Genomic DNA, 22298 nt, shown 5'->3' on the forward strand with positions numbered 1-22298 from the left:
TTTCTATTACAACTGAAGAAACTATGATAGCAATGGATGGAGAGGGTTATAACAACATTAAGACAACAAAAAAAAAGCTAGCAGCCTTTGCCAAATTTATACAACTGTGTTTGGCAAAAGCTGGGATCACTGGGACTGGCAACACACAAGACATTAATGAGGCCACAGTGATTGAACAATCCTTTCAAGCAGCAGATACACATTTCTGAAGTATTTAATTTCTTCAGTGATTGATCAAAAGAGATGAATATGCAGCATGCCAAAAGCACTGGATTCTTCGTTTAAAGTCTCTTGCCTTTAATGAAAAAAATTTATAGGGCTGTGCTCATAACTGATGAGGACTTGTCAACTGGCAGCCCATGAGTCAAACAGGGCATGCAAGGAAATTTTGGCTAGCCCCTAGGAAAGCCTACAGCTGTAAGCCAAGGCAGTTTTACAGTCCACTGAAAGATAATGGTAGAAAGCAAAAGTGAACTTTATATGGGCCAAGCAAAAGCACTGCCAACCACTGAACACACCTGGCTGGCCAGCCAAACAAATTGGTAGCATTACAGGAGAAGAAAGATCAATTACCTGAGAATGAGAGAAAAAGTTTGACTGTGGGTAGAGCAGTTGGGAACATCTCAGTCTGGCCTAGAAACACATTCCCTGGCCTAGAAATACAGTCACTGCTCTGTTGCCCTTGGATTTCTGTTTAATAGCACATGGAGACATCAAAGCTGCCCTTAAGCAGTGGTACCTCAGAGTCAGGAGGATACAACTCAGGGCTGACATTGACGGTCCTCATGTTCTGTAACACATTCCCCAGCACTGGAACTCCAAGGGACTTTTTGGTTAGTCATGGCCAGCACTGTGCACTGATGTTAGGACTTGGCTAGCAAGCCCTGATAGATGTGAGCTAACTCTGTGCCCAGTACATCTACATCGTGATCTTACTATGTTATATTGTTTCTTTATCAGTTTTTTTTTTTCATTATCCACGACATCCCTTAGTCCCTCACTTTGAATAATGGAGAATTAATTATAAAAACATCCCACTCTAACTGTTGGACAGAAATAAATATGATCCCTGAAAATAAGCTGCCTGTCTCTACTTTTCTTATCGTATTTACCGCCACCACAAAGATGTGCTCTTCATACTGAATAACATCATTGTCAGACTGAATCTTTTATATGTTTGGAACCAATATTGCAAATCCATCTATTTGTTAAAATTTTTAAGTTATTTTACTGAAACAACAATTTGACATAGACATGTACCTCTTTGACAAAGTAAACTTGTAGCTTAAGCCTCACATTAATTCCAGCATGTATTTTATGCCCTCATTTTATAAGACAGTGCTCCAAAATGTTTATTTTGGCCATCTTCTTAATGAGATTAGATTCCAGTGAGGAAAGGACTAGAAGTGATAAAAAGAGAGTTTAAAATAGTGTGTTTAAATACAAAAAAAGTGAAAAGAAAAAAAGAAAAAGGTTTCTGCAGTGTTCCCTTGTCTCTACTGGTAAGGAGGACTGTGCATAGAATGAACTGCCTAACACAGGTCCTCTGAATTTCTGCATTTGAAAGAGGAAACAAGCTCACTCTCCATTACTGTAAGAATAGCCTTCTTACTTTTGTTACTGTACCATGCAGCAGTTTGAAGCATTTGGAATTGTTCAGACAAGACAATACCTAATTCTATAAACATAATAGTATCCCATCATACTTGCTGAGCAAGTTAAAGTAGAACACAAATGATTTTCATTGTCCAGAGGAAGATAGTAATTAAAATAGAAAAAATATGACTATAGTAGTACTGGTCTGCAAGTATTTTTAATGTATCAGGCCCGCAGCCTTCTAAAATTAATTAATGCTTTAATGAAAGTTGTCTGCTATCTGACTAACAAATTTAGTTTTTCTAATATCCAGCTATCCTAGCTTTCAATTAAGACTCAAAGAGCCAAGAACTGATGAGAACGGACATCATAAATGATTTATGGATGTCCTACTTTTGTGTATGGTACATTTGTTATTCTACTTAATGCATCCATATGGTTTTCTAATTCATTCATAACTGCAAGCCTCACATTACAGTTATTTCATTAAAGATTATATCCATTTTCAGGCAGATTCTTAGGAAGCACATTTAATAATTAAAGCTACAATCGAATTTTTGATTTAGGTTATGGATTTCAAATTATCAATCTATTTAATTATTGTCCTATTACCTATTTCTAGAGAGGTCAGCTGTTGTTGGGTTGTTGTTTTTTGGGGTTTTTTTTCCACAATTTTCCTGATCAACATTCAATAGCTTTCTTGCTATTTCATGATCAAGGTGGTATTTTAAATTTGCGGTTAATGTTTCTTTATTCTCCCAAGTCCCATCAATAGTCTCTCGTTCCAACCACAAAAGTACGTATACAGCACATCAGAGAGGTCTTCCTACAGCTAATAATCACCTGCCTTCCTCCCACCCCAGACATTCTTTAACACAGTATTTCTACCAGGGTCAACCTAGAAACCCTTAAAACTAAGTTTCTGTCACAGCAGGCAATGCACAAAGTGTAACTAGTGTAGCTATCGTCAAACAAAAAAGAGTGGAAGAAAGAGAGTATTTTTAATTTTCAGGTTAATTTCTATTGCCTGTATACGCTTTTACTGTGGCTAACTGGGCAGAGCCTTAGCATCCTGTAGCACCATTCCAGAGAAAGCCTATGACAGAAGTTTTGGGGACAATGTCTGCTTCACGCTTATTTTTCATTGTCACTTTAAGACAAGGAACATGATTTCTACAGTGTTTTAGCTTTATTTTCCTAAAGAATGCAAAGACTCTGAGAGGGCAGTATTTAAGGTCATTTTTGCACTAACACAAAACATTTGTGTTTTAATGACCTCTTAGCTCAGAAGACTGCATGCACTACTATAGAACTACATGCTACAGTACCTGAAATTAAACTGTTATAACATGAAATCATTTTTATTACATGAAATTGGAATATATCTATTTGTAAAGGTTAGCCTCCAGAGCTGTGTTCTTAATTAGACAATATATTATGTGTTGCACGAAGAAAGCATATCAGCAACAATTTGGCTAAACAGTCCAAAAAGATGTGTGTGTTGCCAGAACACCACAGGACTGTAACAGAAGTGATCCTTATTTCTTTCAGTGTGTTTTCAAAAAGAAAACAAGATTAGAAAACTAGTACAATTAGTACCAGCAAAAAGATAACCTCTTATTCTGAAAACACCAACAGGAAAATGGGAAAAAAAAAATGGAATTAAATTCAAACAATGACATCGGGTAAATCAACTAAAATTTACTTTAGCATATTGTAGATGGAAAAATCTTGATTTATATTGTCATTGATTTCTACGCTACAGTTTATTACACAATGACCATTCCCAAGGAGAATGCACATCCTCAGCCAAATCTGTACAAAGCAGACATTCCACTGTTATTCTCCAACAGCTAATAAAGGCTGAAATGTAAATCTGTTTCAATTCATGTTTGAATAAACATAGATATAACATATGCTGTCAACCACTTTTCTACGCTACTCAACACTATTCTATTAGCAGTCTTGACGTATACCCACAATACTTTTCATGATGCTTCTGCCACATACTCGATTCAAAGCGCCGTATCCACTAGAAGTATTTTCCACCAGTTTATTGTGGTGAAGAGCCAAATAAGAATTAGCTCCACTACAAATTGTCAGTCACGACTGACCTTCAAAGGAGGGACAGCGAAACGTTACTTAAATGCTTTTCGCAACAACAACACAGACAGACAAAGACTTTGTACTCTCCGCTTACTTCCCTGGGTTATTCCCCTTTCCATGACCCATTTCAATACTGAGGTGACTGAAAAAACATCATTCAGTTGACAGCTACATAATCACTTTCAAACTCCAATATCCTCCTAGCCTATGCATTTCATTTCAGAATTCAGTATTTATTTTTTGCAAAAGAGATGCCGGAGTGCAGTAATACTTGATCTACGAAGCATTGTTAAATGTGTGCTCAAAAATGCATCTTCTGCTGCCTAATAATGTTTCTCTGTTTCAAAACGTCACTGTGTTGTAAAAATATCACATATTAATGTAGCGATGATATAAAAAAAATATTATTTTTCTTTTTCAAAAGGAATTTGTATAAGGCTTGATATTTAAGGGGTTACATACAAGAACACATTATGAGACATCTATTGAGGAACTTTATAGAAGCTGTCATTTTTCCTAACGGTGTCAGAAGTGAAGAACCAAAAGGATTATTCCAGAGGCTGAATTGCCAGATCCAACAAAACACTGACTGATAAGGAAACACATGCTGTCTTGCTGTCTTTTTTATCTGAGTGCCCTTTATCTGCCTTTTAAATGTTACTGTAGGGGACTTGGGTTTTCACAAAGATAGCTCTCTGAAGGTGCTGAAAGAATTTAAAAAAAAAAAAAGTCCTTCCTCAGTCTTTATTCCTGAACATTATCAATAAAACATATAGATTTGCTGTGGGAAGTAGTCACTGGTTTGTTTATTGACAGGTCTCATGACCCCAGTAGGGCCATTTTGTTCATTTAGGATTTTGGACGCCAACCATGTGGGATTCCAGTGAAGGCACCTGGAACTCTGCGTGCCAGGAAAATTTTCTCTTTGCTTAGTCAAATTTAGGCAGTAATAGGTTTCAGCTCACTTGTAAAAGGAAAACAGAACATTGATACCGGTATAACGATCTCCTGAACTCCTGCTGAAATACAAGCCCGTCTGTACTGTTGAGGGTAATGGAGTGAGTGCAGCTCCAGCCGGTAGGGACAGGAAGGCTGCCTCCAAAGCTGAATGCTGAAACACCCAAAGTGCAGTTTGGGCATTGGGATAAAGAAGCCAAACAAAGAGCAGGGATGGAAAATCCACTGTTGTCCAAATCTCTGGGTCTTTTCTCCTAGAATTCAGTACAGCATGGCACAGAAATGGCACAGAAACCTATTTCAATCAGAGGAATAAATGGTGTCATGTAAGTAATAAGGAGGCAGCAGGGGGGCTTGTTTGTTTGTGGGTTTTTTTCCCTTATTTCAGAGACCAAATCAAAACACATACAAGAAATTTGTACTCGATCAGCCCAAGATCAACACTTCTCCAAATTTTCAGTTGGCATTTTGGGTCAAACAAATGATTTCATCTGTGAGTATGAGGCAAGTGTTACTCCGCACCCCTTAGCTCAGTGACTAGATCATATGAAATAAGACAAACTCAGGTTCAGTTTCCTTCTCTACCTCCTTTGGAGCAAGGATTTGAGCCAGTTCTCCCACATTTGGATATACAGCCTTTCTCTCACATTTGAGTTCTCCTGAACCTCCAAGATATCTTGAAAATGCTGAAGCAAAAGTGAACATCTTTGATTTGGCTGCAACTGTGGCTGAATTCAATCCAATTTCACTGAAAATCTCTGTTTTGCAAAAAAAAAAAAAAAAAAAAAAAAAAAATTATCAATTTATGAAGATCTTCCTGTAGGACAAAACCCAGCAATTTGAAGAATGGAAAAGCATAGGCAGATTCCTTTCTGCTACACACAAGTATCTACTTTACAGCTGGGACTGGTCAGTTATAGGAACATACAGCTGAAAGAAGTACGGAACAGCTGACGCCTACTTTCTTACAGATGAACCGCCCAACGCTGTCAATGAAACTTTAGCTTTTAATTTAAAAACGTATAGCATGCCTGCTCCTGATATGCAGTTTTCATTTAAACTGTGCAGCTTATGAAGAAAACTAAATGACTTCAAGAAACGTCTCCCCTTCACTAAAAAATGCAGGAAAAGAAAAACTTTGAGGATCTGCGTAATTTGTGAAAGATATGACTAGCTTTCCTGCAAGTTTAGCATCCCACTGAATGTGACAGAAAATAACCCCAAAGTTGCCGTCAGTAAACTAATCCATTAAAGCACTGGGTTGCTGAATATCCCACTAACATTCTTTTAACATTTTTCAAGTCAGATGACAAAAAAGTGCCTTGAGGAGGTTTTAGTGCATGTTACAACCTAATGCAATATTTCCTGTTTTCCACAAAGACTGACAGCAAACACGATACCATGATAATGGTTCAGCATGCAATTACTCCTGCTGAAGTGCACAGAAGGAGGCAGAAAGCAAATGAGGCCAAATAATGCAGATTCTCCATATTTCTTTGTGCAAACAAAATCCAGAATGACAGAGCTGCAGGCTACTAGGTCTATTTGCAAGGCTTGCTGCAGATATATTATGCCTAGTATAATTACTTGAGAAAGGACTAAGATTATGGGGATCATCTATGTCATAATAGAAGGTGGACTTAAGTTTAGAAGCCAAATACTGTGAACGCCTGGTGTTTGGTGTCATGATGTAAAGTGTAACGGGACACAACAGTGAATATAACAATCATGCTACGGATCCCGACTAATATGGCACACTGTTGTAATATGCGACTAACATTTAGAGTTTGTTAGCAATTCGGCACTGTAATTATAAGAAGGTCTTAAAACTTCGCTGTCTATCAGCATGGCACTTGTCCTCTGTTGTTCCAAGCATCAAACACATGACCTGGAAATGGAGAGGGACACAGCTGATACCTTCCTGGATTTTGAGATCTTATTCCTCAGAAGGCTCCTTTGACAAGTCACTGCAGAGACATGATTTTCTTCTCATGCCTCCTCTGCCTGGCCCAGTGCCAATCCCTCTCTCAGTCTGGCAATAACAGATGTTAAGTGACATCTGACTTTTTGTTACGTTTCATAGACACTTAGCTTGGCTGTTTGCCTCAGCACTGGCTGAGCTGCCACTTTATGGACTACTTGTTCTCCTCACTCATAACAATCTTTTTTTGCCATGTTCTCACCCCATTATGTAGCTTAATATACTTTCAAAGGTATTTTGACCACCTCTTCACAAGGCTTACAGAGGGAATGAGCGTGGGGTAGTTTTACTGAACGAGAAGAGCAGGATTATGGAAAAACAGCCAGTCAATGGAGTGGACAGCTGGGGAAATCTGTAACAGGTTATTAGTGAAAAAACATTATCAGAGCATCTTCTCTTTTTGGGATTCTCAGAAAGCCATTTAGCTTCTGGTACACAGAATAACCACACGCAGCTTGATGCTGTGACACCGAGAGCTCTCTGTATCCTACTCATCTCATTCAGTAAAACTCTAGGACTTAGCCTTGAAAAAGAGGGCATCTTATATTACCATTAATACCAATGAGAAGAAACATGTATTTTCCATTTAAAGAAAAGTAAAAAGCAAATTCCACTGACATTGTTCCATTTTTATGAAAAGAAAACTATAGTAAATGTCTCCACAAAAATGTACCTATGGGGAAAATAGTTTTTTGGACTGAAAGTGATTGGAAGGATTGAATGCCACCACCTTTTTATCAAGCTCTCCTCATACAATTCTTCTTATGGCACTCCAACAACCCCAGTCGGTAAAGTTATTTTGTAGTCTGATTCCCTTTGTTTGGCTGATCCTTAAAAGGAAAAAGCAAGACTTCCATCAAAAGTAAGTCTTGAGTGGATGCATGAAGAGGAGAGAGTAGGACATTCTGTGTGTTACTGGACATTTCATGTGGAAGCCATGCCTTCACAGAAAGTACAAAGAGTTAGAAAAATAGACATTTCCAGCAGAAAAAAAAGTGGTGTGAATAATGAAATAAAATATAGGAAAAAATAAGGTAGATGAGTTCTGGGTCTTGACACTGGTATTTAAACCTGATGCATCAGGAAATGAGGAGCTGGTGGAGGAATAAACTTATAGGTGTAAGGCCATGTCAGTAAGAAAGTCAGAGAAGATGCATCTCTTGCTATGTAGTATAAGCAAAGTTAGACGAGAGGATATAGCAGTATTTGTGGGATGAGTTTGACATAAGTGTAAAAGCCGTTCTGCTATGGTTTCACAGCCTCATGCTTTTCAGCTACTCAAAGTCACACAGAAGCAGCCCACCTACTTGAACTGTGCCTAGTTTTGGAAAAGATTTCCACATTATTTCAATATAAAAATGTGTTGTTCAAGCTGGGATCTGCTCCAGATTAAGATGGCACTAAATGTACATATCTCTGTGTGTGCGAATATATATAAATATGTAAGTAGTCAGTTTGCAGTTGGTGCTTAAGCACCCACTGCCACCAATAGAAATATTGTCACTACAGCCATTTGGGCTAAGGGAGATCACTCAGCTCACCCTGAAGTAGACATCCAGGCTACGTTCCACTGGTAGATTAAATGCATCTGGTACTGTTCTCTGGCAGAAAGTTGATGTGGAAATGGCCTGTGTCAGTACTAATCTCCAAAACAGGATGACTACATCCAGTCTGACTATTGAATATCGTTCCTGACCTATATTAACTCTCTAATCATCCAGAAATTGCTCAGAAAAGTGCTAAATAGCCTAATAGACTACCAGCAGTCTAAATTTCCACTGTCTGTACTGAAGCTTGAATACCTAGTTCACATGTAGATATCTACTTAGAGACACAAGTATTCATGTGCTTTATTCTCCCACTGAATCCTCTCTCCAAGCACTAGCACCTGAAGCTCTTCCTTGTGCTCTTCAGCGTGCTTGAAGGTAGATGGTTCAAACACTGGTGATAAAATAGATGTAATGGTATGGCAGAGCATAGCTCTGAGGCACTCAGCCTTACACAAAATGTCATGGAAAAGGCAAAGAGAAGCTCTCTGCGGCTGACTATGAATCTCATGTCCTATTGACATTAGCTGAGAGAAAATCTAATTAAATCAACTCACTTCAGTAACGCTCATGTAAACCAAATAAAACTGAAGAGATGTACTGAATTTTAGGCTACTGTATGGTGCTCTGACCTTTCTAAGCAACAGAAATAGAGACAGATTTCCACATTTATGTAAGAAGGTGTATAGTAGTAGCGAGGTGTGAAAGGGAAAATCTTCATATATTGAGCAAGTTTATTACCTCCATTTTTCTGAAACACTTCACAGGATACAAGAGAAAAAAGCATCTGAGGAGCTTGGTCCAATCTTAGTACAACACATTTGCGTGCCTCAGAGAGACTTTGAACAGACCAAACTATATCAGGTTACAAAGGATGATGCTTTAGCACCTCCATGAGGTGATACTTTAGACCTAGTCTGAGCTGTAACTTTTACAGCAAGTCCTTCTGCTTTACACTCAAGTTCAGCCCTAACTATATATATATATGTATGTATGTTTGGGTTCTTTAACAAGTGTGCTAGACAGCAACATTTTTAATCACAAGTGGTTATCTACAGACCGTTTCTGTTTTCCATGTACTGCCTTGACCTTGGTGGTGCTCACATTCAGTATTGGAAAGACTTGGAATAAACGCAAATAAACATTTGGAGAACTTGTTCATTTCACTACTAACTCTCTAATATGTCCGATGAGTGTATAGTTTCGGAGATCCAAAATAAACCCATACAAATAGAAAACTCAAGTATTACAAAAAAATTATGTAATTCCGTATGTTAACGAAGCAATTTGCAGATGAGTTGGTCTCACGTCATTTAGAGAAATAGCTAAACAGAGCATATGGTTAAGCACTAAGGCATTTATAGAACAGTCAAAATGCTTCTAAGAGCGCTGGATTGTCTTCCCTCAACAATGTGCACTGAACACACACAAGACAGGAACTTAATACTGGGTAACGTGATGGAAAGCCTTCAGTTACATAAAACTCACTCCCAGAAAATTAATGTCTCCTTTTCCTACCTTAGGCAAACAAGCACTACAATATCCCCAGGTTCAGTAAAATTACTTCTTAACATGCGTTCTTTATCGACAGACACAAAACATCACTTTTTGACACAAAACCTGCAGAATTCTTGGCTTTACAGCACTCTGCTGTGAATTGGCAACATTTTGCTTGTCAGATGGTCTAGTCCTTAGCACAAAGTGTAACCTTGTAATAGTTCTACATTAGGCATCCATTCACCCTACCTTTCCACCTCGATCATGTGAAAATGGACTTCAAGTCACTGAAATTAGATTGAATCCAGTTTCCTCCTCTCTGCAGAGCTGCAACAGCGTTGATTTATTTAAAAAAATAACCCCCGTTGCTGGCTTTCCTACTAAATCACAATGTGCACTAGCCATGTAACTGGATTACAGGAAGCATTAACACTAGCAATTGCCCTTTCAAGTTGAGCAACCAACAACATTGCCAAAGGCTAGAACAAAAAGGGTCAGCCGGGGCAAAACAACAAATGTTGCTGCTTGCCCTATATGATAAAAACTGAAAAGCGGCAACAAGCAGTAAGTGGTAGTTCAAACAAAGAAGGAGCAATATACATGCATTCAAAACAAAAGAGACTCCCTTGGCAATGACATTAACGTTACAATCTACTTAATGCAAATTCAAGAGGAGGAAACAAAACGTTGAAGTGCAGAGATCTGGAAGGAGCAAGGCTGTGCTTGGATTGGGGCAACCACCCTGCTGTGGGACAGCTGCCCTTTGGAGGAAGACACCTTCAAAACTTACTGTGGGCATAGTCCAGTGAGATGTCTGACCCTCAGCACTTCAGCTTTAAAAACACATGCTTCCCCAAAGGCTTTTTCAGAAAGGATGACATTAAAAAAAAACAAAAAACAAAAACACTGTCCTTCAACAAATCCAGAGATATCTGAAGATCCCAAACAACAAACAGCTTTCATGTCATGATTAGCTCACGCTGTCATTCCCCTCCCTTAAAGCACATATGGTTCTCAGCCAGAACAGAAGGCTTCGGAGCAGCAGCTCCATCCTAGAAACGCAGAAGCAAAGCTTCAGACCGAGGTCACTTAATGAGAACTTAATGTAGATTTAATAGATCTTTTTTTATGTGACTGCCAGTGGAAAATCTGCCTCATTTAGCTTTTAATGCAAGCACAGAGCCAGTCAGCTAAAACCAGGGTAGCCCCAGAATATTTTGCAGGATTCTTCCATTACAGGTTGAGGACTGCGGGTCTCCAAAGTGTACAAAGCTCTACTAAAATAACAGCCCATAGGCAACTGCATCATCTAATATAAAAATGAGGGGCCATGCATATTCTCAGTTCCTTGCACTAACAGAAAGGTTTCACCTTCACAGGAGGTGAAATAATGCTTGCTATGGAAAAGAGAGAGCAGGTACCTTTACTATGGAGTTGGCCCTCCTGGCTTAGGCTAGCTTTGGGCACAGCTTGTTTGGCATCTCCTCCTCCTGATCGGTAGCATTCAGTATTGGGACTTCATTTGCAGTTGGCATGTCCCCAGTGAAGAATGGCTGTCAGTACCTTCTTTTGCTCTGATACGGACACTTACATAAACTGAATCTAGCCATCTAACCCCAGATTAGGAGGTCTTGTTCATGTGGGATGCAACAAGTGCAGAGCACAGCTTTTTTGAAGCCTAGTCCTCTGATAGTATTTTTTAACGGTTAAAACTTTAATGTTAAACTAATAAAATTACTGCCCTTCTTCTTCTGATTATTCTTTTCTGTCTCACTAGTCTTTATTGCATTTGGTGAACTCACGAGGGCAGATCTCTAGAGGTACCAACAGCACAAGGAACTCGTACGTGATTCTGAAACGTTTCGTGTGCTAACATGCCTTAGTGTTGTTTGCTTCATCTTCTTCCCTTGTTTGTAAAGGCCATTCTCTTTTAATATAGCATCTTCTGTACAGAGTAATTTACAGAATTAGGCAAATAGCTGCTGACTGTAATTAGTCACATTGTTTCAGTTTAATCTTTATTAGTTCACTCTAACGAGCGTGTGAGCCATTACGAATGGTTGTTCTTCCCTCCAGGAAGGAGAAGGATGAGCCCAAAGCTCTTCTTCATAATCAAGCAGGGCTACCTATGGACCAGGGTGAGGCAGAGCAGTGTCTGTGCAAAGCATACGCAAACTGTGCTGTGCACTCCACAGAGGACAGACAGCTCTGTTGACAGTATGCTGCTCCACTGGCATGAAGGGTGAAGGTGCAGCAGGGTGGCATCAGTACACAATTCCAGTGACATGCCCTCTACTGCAGGAGGGATCAATGCCATCATTCTTCCAAGAATGGGACAGATCACACACATAGTTAACTAAAAGAGGAGGGTTCCAGAGCATACATCCCAGAAGAAGCACATACGGCTTACACCAAAAAAAACATAGTTCTTTTTCTTTGCAAGAAACAGGCTTGTTTTCAAACAGCTACATAAGCATAATGGTGGATTCAGTGGAGAAACAGCAGTGAATGAATCCTTTCCGTCAGCCTTTTAAAATCCCCCTGCCTCCACTGAATTGTTTCCTAATGTACCTTTTCTTGTGCCCTATGCAGAACAAGTTTAAAATCCATCCAGCAAGAGCAGTGTAAGTACCAACCAAGACAAGAGGATTGAAGGGATTTGAGGCAAGTTCTTTACCTACAGAGAAGCTGTTCTGCACTGGTTCATCAGATTGCTTGTTGACCATGGCTATATGCGAGGCTATACGAATGCGAGTTCTACTAAAGTGAAAAGCTTAAAGATGTGTGGTCGTTACTTAGATTTAGATGATCAGCGACGCAGCAGAATATGAACTTTGGATACCCCAAATTACCATCTATGTGTATATTTATCTACAGGCATATTTATTCACAAAACAACTCCAGAACTCAGAAAAAAAGGCACTTACCACAACAATGACATTAGTTGCAGGAATAGGAAGATTTTCCACCTCCAAATCTTGACCAGTCATAGCTAACAGATTGAGGGATGGGTCGTAGGCAGGTCTGGGGAAGGCTGATTTAACAATTATTGCAGGGTGCAGCTTGCTTATTTTGGTGTGGGAAGAAGAATGGAAATTTTGTTTGGAATTCTTATAACTGTCTGTATCCAGACTTTTCTCCAAACTTTGCACATGATGATAAATAAACACAGGTTTCCCATATTTTCGCTGATGAATTGCCAAAAAGTGGTCATTGTCTCCAGAAAAGCAGCCTGCAGAAAGAGAAGAATAAGTTTAGAATGTGTGTCTCATATATTCTGTAGATGGTGCTGGAAATCTGATGAGATTTTTGGGTTCAGCAAGATTTGGAAAGAATATTTGTGGAATACAAGAACTCCCTTAAAATCCCACAATGTAATTTCTATAGCAATAGCTTAACAACTCTAGAGAGAGTCTACTAAGTATGTGAAGTGTATCGCATTCTTAAACTCATTTTTTACAAGGCTTTTAAAAATGTTATTTTTACTTTCAGCCAGGATTACATTTCAAAAATGACGTGCAAGAGCAAAGCACATGCTGAGCCAAGTCCAACTTTTGTATCAGGTTCAACTCCAATAGGAAAACATATGCAGTCCACTTTCTGATTTATTTAATCAATCAGTTATACCAAAGATGAGAATTGCTTTGATCATCTTTTATATATGGTGACTTGAGGAGAAAAGGCCAAGAACCAGATCCAAAAATCAGACTTTAACATGTAAGAAAGAGAAGAAAGGTAAAGCCTGAGTCCATAATCGTAATTCTGCGTTCCCTGTTCAGCTGCCATTGACTGCTTAGATCAGCAGGCCTTACAGTCCCTTGTCCCCGCTCCTGTTATGACCCAGCCTACAGCCAAGCATCGCCTGGCCAGCCAGTGGAGCACCTCGCTCTCTGTAGAGGAGATATAGGTGTGTGGATTTAGCCATACCTTGTATACCTCGGTGTTGGGCACAGGAACTCTTTTAGATTACATATTTTTAATAAACTGTGTATTAGTAAAAAATAAGTTTTATTTTGATAGCCAAAAATACTTCCTAATGATGCCTTTATAAAAGGAACCAGAACTAAAGTTTTATTTGATTTTTTTTTTTTTTTTTTAATAGGTGAAACCTAGCGAATCTTCAGCTCCTTGTGAAGAACAGAACAGCTACAACAGCCCAGTTCAGCTCCCAGTCTGGAACTTAGACTGTCCCTCTGAGCAGAAAAATAGGCAAGGATCAGCTCTTTTACAGATAAAAAGTAACTGAAGCTGCATTAGTCACCTCCTGGAAGAGCACTCTAAGGAACCCACTGTGGTACAAAAGGGACTTTGTGTTCTAAGAGAAGTGAACCCAGAGAGCTCACTCTGATCAGCCTGGGATTTCCTCTTCAGAAGCTGCTGGAGTTAATGGCAATGTTGCATTTGTGCACTGATCTTTAGTTTAAAAAAATAAATTAAAAAAAATCAGTGTTATTTTAATTCTCATAATTCTCATGAAGAACAGCTCAGAACCAACAACATGTTTCAATTCAGGTTGAACAAGAAATCATTTTGTTCTATTCAGACTGATTTTTGCCTCTGATTTTTTTTTTGCTTCTGTAAGCAAATCAAAATAATAAGTCATTTGCACAGCTCTACCCAGTGCCCTTAGGAGATTTCAGTGTAGGTAATTACATTCTGTTGACCTAATTTCCTCATGAAATTTCGGTTAGGAAAATCAAGGACAATACCTTATTTGTGCTATAGTATTGCTATGCATCATTGGGAAATGCATTCTCTGCCAAAAACAGGCCCATGTCAGTAGGCAGTGAAGCAATTCATAACATACATGAGCAGAAAATCAATAGGAAGAAGACAGAACACAGAATCCTGCATTTTGCAGTACATTTAGAGATCCTCCTAGTATAAAGTATGATGCTAAACCTAAAGCTACTCTTTGAAATGGTAAAAACAAACACTGGCAATTTCCTAGACGACCACTGAGGTCACATGTGTACAGCTGTCTTCAGGTTTTGATTGGGAAGATGAGAGCAGCAGGAAAAAAAAAAAAAAAAAAAAAGAGAGAGAAACCGCAGAGTATAGTCTTAAAGACAGATGAATTTCAAAGCTTGTTAAGCTTGCTGGGATCTCATTAAGCTTTGTGGGGGTTGGCTTCATTGATAAAATCCTGAGGGCTGGTCTTACCTAGCAATTGAAAGAGTTGTGTGAATGGCAAAATAAAAACAAGGAAACAGGACTTCTCATAGCCACCTCTTTGTTGAATTTATTTTCATGTCTCCTTCACAGACAACCAAAATTGATCATAGATAATATACAGGAATGTAACTAAAGACATATTTGGTGTCTGTGGTTCCTCTTTGCTTCCTTCATTCCTACTCCTTTGTTTCTGAGGGAATCAAACCCACTGAGCTTCTCCTGAAATTCTTTATATTGCATTTCCTACCCACTTTAATATTTCAAACTCCCCTTTTATTTAATTTATTTTTACTGAAAAAAGCAAAACAAAACAAAAAAAGCTTGGCTGCTGCTGAATCTCAGTACTTTTTAACAGCAGTATCACTATTTCCCACTAAATCCCAGCAGGCTCACTTCCATTAGAATGCTAAAAATCACGTAAGTAACACAGGTCCCTGCAGCGGACTCAATATATGGTCCATCACAGCAGATTTTCAAGATGGACAACAAAATATACTTTGGTAATGGCATGTATAAATGAGAAATTAACAAGTCAAATTACACAACCTATTCTTTGCACTCACACAAATCTATATTTACCAGGTGACAGCGCAGAAATTCAAATACGTTCCAAGAAAATTACTAGGCTAAACTTGGTTTTCTGTGAAGTCCACATAGTCCCAGTAACTTCAGTAGGTTACATGCACTTACAGTGCCCCATGTGAAAAACTTCATTGACCGTAGTAGATTGTGCATAAGGCCCTAATCAAGATCAGACTTTGGCTCCCAGACTGCTACGGATGCCTCAGGTGACCCTAACAAGTCGGCCACCCTTGATACTACAGGGGAACCTAAAGCTTCCTCTTAATCTGACGAAGGGGGAAATGTTTCTTCTTCACCCCGCAAGCCTCAGCTCTGAACACAAGCAATATGCATCAATGAGACACTCAGAGAAGTAAGTCACTAGAAACACCACCATTTCTGCTACACATCACCTTTAAATATTGCCGGTCTCCAACCCTTAAGAAAGAGAAGACCGGGATTCCTGTATCAAATTCTGTACCTATACAGAAAAGGCAAATACTCCTTTGTGGCCTCTGAGGAAACCATCAGAAACTACAAAGAACTGAAATACCACAGTATGACAGTAAAAAGTGATTTTGGTATCTTTCAAGCTTCAGATATCCCAACATACACAGAAATTAAGAAAATGAGGCTTAGGACAAGGCTCAAAAAATAGAATTCCTAGAAGTATTTCTTCCATAAGCTTAGCAAACTTGATCCTAAAGTGAATTTTGATATTCTGCTCACACTACCCTGTTTGAACTCTACTTCAGAATGCAGTTATCCATGACTGACTTGTAATATTCACCCAATGCTGATATCACCCTTTAATGAAAATAATTTTATTCCTTCTCATAAAATTCCCTCCTCTCAAGTGTATTTACAAAGAATTATAGTTTGTTCTGCCTTGGCATTGAGGAGAACAGACGAGATGTTCAGACTGTGATTCCATGCTATTTCTTCTAATCAAAAAGATGCTGAATCTTCACCTATTTCTCAGCTAAGAATAGCTTTTTTTTATGTCAATGGAAAATTTTCTGTCATTATTTGTTCCAAAATGAAGAACAATCAGTGGCTACTTTCAAACCCATATCAGAACTTCTCAGCAGCAGGTTTGTATCTACCTTTGCTCCTGGAAGATAGCCTGCCCTTCCTTCATCTAGATCATTTCATGCAATAACCATTCTACCAACTGAAAGAAGAATCTGATCTAGTTAAAGATGTCCCTGCTTACTGCGGGGGGGTTGGACTAAATGACCTTTAAAGGTCCCTTCCAACCCAACACATGCTATGATTCTTATGATAACAGATCAGTAAATCACAAGAATGCTAGATAGCACGTGCTGCTGAGCCTGTCTTACACTACAAACGTTTATTACATATGCAGAAATGAAAGCCTATAACAAATAGTATATCCGATGTGAAAGATACTGTGGTCACTTTTGACTGTCCCAGTTGGCCTCTGCTTAATAGAGAAATTCCAAGATTTCTCTAGACTGTCTTGACTCCCTGAATAGTCTCAGACAGTTGACATTTTATTTTAAAGCAACCTGCCAGAAAATTGTCAGACTCCTAGTTCCCAAATACCTTCACTTTCTCTAAAATAGACAGATAAAAAACTTCAAGATAGTCAAGATCCTTTAATAAGCCAGTAACACAGTAAAACAGTTTTCTCTTTTTAAAACATAAAAATATCACAGTTTTACAGATTTTTTTTTATCTTACATCCTCTAGAGCCAGAAACCAGAACTTCATTCAACTGGAAAAGGAGAGTCCCAGTGGGACATAACGTTCTTTTGTAAACCTGATAGGGCCAAGATAATGGTGTCTAAAGTCTTCATGTGAGTCTGGAAAAACAATTGGAGGTCATTGTCTCAAGTCTTACTATTTGTTTTAATCTGAACAAATTAGGTTCATAATAAGGCATGTTCCTGAACATTCCCATTTTCTGTACCGAGAGGTATACTGTGCATTTGCTACTTGTAAGTAGTACGGTCACCCCAAATCCATCGACAGAACTGCTATGCTACACCTGATTAGTAAGTAAAATGCACAAGTGAATATAGAGTGCATGTTTTAAAACTCACACTTAATACTATAACTAGAGCTATAACACTGAAGTCTCTTTATAGTTACAGATATCTTGGTATATTACACAGCTTGAGATTTTCATGCTAACAAGCTGGAAATTGGAGGAAAAAAGGCAGAAAATGTAGAGTTGTTTCATAAGGGAAAAACATGCTGAAACTTGACTGATTGGTTTCAAAGATAAATTTAACTCAAATGCAATTTGGGTTACAGTATTTAATGCTGTTGCTAAATAATTTCTCATTTTCAGTAAAAAGACTTACTAAACTTTGGTAATTAAATTTTGTATCCTGAGCTCCACATGCTTTTTTCCTTTCTGTTCAGCTCACCGTCCTGAAAGATGCTCTTTGTCCTATACAACCTTTCTTCACACCCTACAAACCAGCCTCAGACTTTGGACAGACTCAGTCTTTATCACCTCTTGCACAATGGTTCATCTCTTCTTGAACAGCCACCCAGAGCCACTGTGAGACGCAGATCAATGTACTTATGCAGACCATTGATCAATCATCTCCAATAATGCCAGCATTCCTACAGCTAGGAAATTCATTGCTTGTCTCTCTTTAGTCCATTCAGATGGAAAAAGACTCACACGCTGCGGAGCAGAGTTTGCAGTTCTCTCTTGTAGATGTTGGCCCAGAGGAAGGGGGGAAAAAAAACATCTCTTAGCATCTGTGCTAAAATGTTTATTATCATGCTAGCCTTTTATGAGCATGGCTCTAACTCTCAGGAGTCCTGATGACAAAGATACTAAGGGAAATGCTAACTACTGGTAATTTCTAGACATAGGATAAACACTACTATAGGTTTAAAGACTTCTGTCTTCTCTGGGCTGTGAAGGTTGTCCCTTCTGGTGCAGGCGGCAGGACCTTCCTTTGGCAGTGACTTTAAAGGATACAAAATCTATCATTTTATGCCTGTTTCATCTATCTTACTGTGGAAAAAACCCCACCCAAAACATATCAAGAGGAGTCAACACACCTAGTGGGAAACAAAAAATGTTTTAAATTATGTTGAAAGCACAAATGAAAAAAAAAAGCTGTCTTGGGGCAATATGCTTTGCAGCTGTACCACCTAGTTAACAGCGTGTCTTACTGTCAGCAAAGTAGTACATCAATCAAATCTAAATTTCATTAGGATAGGCTACACACAGTCTTAGCCAAACACAAACTACTGTTCAACTTTAGCAGGGTGGACCAATCGTTATTACCAATAAAATGCAGTTAAACAGTGCCTAAAATACAACTTCACAATTTGCTGAACAACAGAACATACATTCAAGAGTGCTTTTCTGAGGCAAACCAGGCAAACCTGAAAAGGAAAAAATATGAATCCACTTGCTGGTTTGGTAGCACACGCACAAAGCAACACATTGGAAGTTTTGGAACGGACAAAAGAATTCACCTGGGAAAATATTTTCCCACATATAACAGTCCTTGTAGCAGAGGGACTTGCAGGCTGTGGCTGTTTCCATCATTCAGAGAATAATGCCAAAACACAAAGCCTGGTCAGATCCTTCCTTCACACCACAGCTTCCTCTTAAGACAAAACCTGTTAGAGTAAAACAAATGAAGCTATTCCCTATCCAAAGGAAGCTGCTAGACCTACCGCTCTTATTGGGCATGCTCCTGCATAGCTTCTCACAGCCTCCTTCAGCTAGAATTTCTCAGGCCTGTAACACTCAGTCTTGTTCATGAACAAAGAAAAAGCACACCTTACACATGTAAGTAAGGTTACATCTGAATTTACTATATATGGTGCCATGTACATATGTTAGATGCTATTTCTATGTTCTCTTTGTTAACTCCTAAACCCAATATTCTCAAGCTCCAGGTGTGCATTTTCACCTATCGCAGAGCTGTTTATAGCGTGGGGTCTTCAGTGCCAAGCCTGTGCCCCAACTCATCATCCCACGCCTGTACTCCTCTACACCACATCCTGTGCCTCCACTCTCAGTGTCTCTGCTGTTCTACCCAGCCCGTGTTACTCCTATCCGTATAAAACTAGAGTCACACCGCACAAAGATAAATGAGTAAAACAGATATAGACACTTGGTCAACTGGAGAAACTGCTGGCAGAGTTAAACCAAGTAAAACAGTCAGGTTAAGGAAAGTTCAGGCAGAGCACACCTGACCAGTCATGACGCCTTACAAACTCAGAACAAAGCTTATAGCTTTGTTATTAGCAAAGGCAACCCCTTATTACACGGCTACAAGGTCACAGTCTTTCAGAGGAAGGGTTCTGCGCTTTCCTAGGTAGGTCCAGTAATCAAAAAGGCAGGCCTTTTGCAGCAGAGGAACAGTACCCATGACATGTCAAAATTCAGAGCAAGGAACCTACACCAGGGCTAAGCAAGCATAGAACAGGGCAATTGTAAAAGTTCACAAAAATATTTTGATTTGGCCTTAACAAAAACGTTCAGAACTTTTGATCAAAACAAAAAATTCAGACAAAATCGATTCGTACAAAATGTGTGTATGTGTCGACACAATTTGTTTTTCTGTGCGTGTTGGTGTGTGTGAGAGTGAGTGAGTGCACGTACAGGCATGTGAGAGAGTGCGAGGGCGCCCCAGAGAGGGAGGGAGTACACACGAGAGAGAGATGATGGCAAGGATTTTTTTTCCTTTTCTAATAAGCAATCTGCTGAAAATAGAAACAACTGCAAATTCATTTTTGCTGAATTTGTCCTTTTCAGTAGGAAAGAAAAAAAAAAGCTCTGACCAAAAATATCCACAGCTACAGTGAATTTGAATTAAGCATCAGTGGTATCTTTTTCAAAAAGGCACTTTGCATCTCGTTTTATGGGCCTGTTGCCTGAAATGTCAATAATGAAACTGGATACCACAGACCATTGATTTCACTAGCTCTACTCATGTGAATTGAGAAATGAGCCATTGGTCCCAAAGGCACTTAAGTATTCTGCCATACTTATGCCCTGGCACTAATGTACTGTATAGTCTCACATCAGACTTTTTTTCCCAGAAGGTGTGAGAAAGTGCTGCATCAATTTGCTAATTTTGTGATTACTGTAATTTTCCAAATGAAGGTTGTGGCTAAATTTTGCTCTGCGTAACGTGGATGTAAATGTATAGTATCTCCATGCAATCTGGAGCTCCACAGAAATCCATAGCTGGCATGAAGGGAAGTCAGGTTCAGTCTTGAAGTTTTGTCTGTTTTGGGGTTTTTTTGAGTAACACTGCTCCAGGAAATCACACTGAGGATTTCTGAACAGATCTTATTAAGCTTCTCCAAGTACTTATTCCGAAGCCATGCTGAAAATCCTACAGGACAACGACTGTGCTTTATGGAGTAAGAGTCCTACCACTCCTTCTAGTCCCCCACATCAAGTCTCATAACAACCCTGTGGAGGGGGGCCACCACCAGACACGGCCGCCCACTGTTATCTCATTAGCCTCCTTCTAGAGAGACAGACTCCCCCAAGAGCCCAATTCTTGGTTTTTCAGCAACTCTCCTGCATCACTTTCCAGAGAAGCTGGAACCAGCCTTTGCTGTCTAAGATGTTTCAGTCTTCTCATAATACAACAAATGAAATTAGGCAGGGATTCCACGATCACAAACCTCAATAATTTCCTAATGGATGTACTGAACATAAACCTCTCGTAGAAGACGATGTCTTTCAAAACTATAAGTAGCGACAACTTCTACAAGTAAAAACATGACAAAAGTCTGTTTTTCCAACTAAAAACTTCCTCAAAAATATGAAGTCAGATACCAAATTATAAAACTATTTCTCCCCAACAGAACCTTCAACGAGACAGATGACTACCCTCTGATTATCCATGAGTCTACTAATAAAAGGCACAAATGTCTATTCTAGTAAAAACACCCACTCATGACCAGCAATATGTTTTCTAAAGAAGGCAATTATAAGTACCAGCTTCATTTAGATTATGTTAGTGTAATGAAGCAGAATTCCAATACATTTTTAAATCAATAGGTCCTTCACATTCACTCTAAATTTATTTAGAGGCTAGCATTATTCACTCATTGGTATGAAGTTACTGAAATGGATCTGATTGTGAATGCATTTTGTGCAGATCTCACGTCAACCCTAGAAGTACAGTCAAAAGATTTTCTTATTTTTGTGAAAGAGCTTGTGCATTTCTTAAAAAATAGGCACCCCAGCACTTAATTAGAAACCACAGTCCACTCGAGTCATTTCCAACAATGAGAATACCACACAGTGCATGTTTGACCAGGAAAGCTGAAGTACTAGTTTCTGCTCAGCAGAACTTAGTAAAATCACCTTATGGACTTTGGTAACAATTAACTGAGAAGCAGTCTAGCATATTTATAATAAATCTTTCTACACCTAGTGAATTCTACCCAATGGAGGGTTAGTTTGCGGTCAAAGAAATTTTGGTTTTGATATAAGCAATCCTCATGTTATTACAGCATTGCCCCACAAAGATAAAATGCCACTATTTCCTATCTTGAATTTAACCTGATTCAGCTGACAGGCTTAGGGAAGGATCGAGAGGTGGAGACAAGGATAAAATGAGGTAATAGAAGCCCTTAGCAAACTAGTGTAAGGCCTTTGCTCAAGAAACCATGACTTAGATGACCTGACCAGATATTCAGTTGTTAACTCTGTGCTTTTCCAGGTCCAAGCTTTGTTCATCTTAAAAGCAAATTCTGCAAAAATGCTCTCTTAAAGAGTAAATTTTTTTCTAGCCTAGTTGATTTTCCTTGCCTATTTCCTGTGACTGGATATTTAATTAATCATATATTTTAATTCTCTTCAAGAAATTTGTTAAAAAAGAAAATGAGTTGAAATAGTCAGTTAG

General features: G+C 38.9%; 1 protein-coding gene across 2 annotated transcripts in view; it reads right to left on the reverse strand.

Moving 5' to 3' along the window:
- The window catches only part of PTPRR (protein tyrosine phosphatase receptor type R), a 156482-nt gene that overhangs the window by 130729 nt on the left and 3455 nt on the right, over positions 1 to 22298 (reverse strand). For both annotated transcript variants that reach the window (XM_074573229.1, XM_074573239.1), the window contains one exon: positions 12612 to 12916. In XM_074573229.1, coding sequence (XP_074429330.1) covers positions 12612 to 12916 — 305 coding nt within the window. The remainder of the gene's footprint in view (positions 1 to 12611; positions 12917 to 22298) is intronic.

Source organism: Larus michahellis, chromosome 1 (assembly GCF_964199755.1).
Source record: "Larus michahellis chromosome 1, bLarMic1.1, whole genome shotgun sequence".
NCBI lineage: Eukaryota > Metazoa > Chordata > Aves > Charadriiformes > Laridae > Larus > Larus michahellis.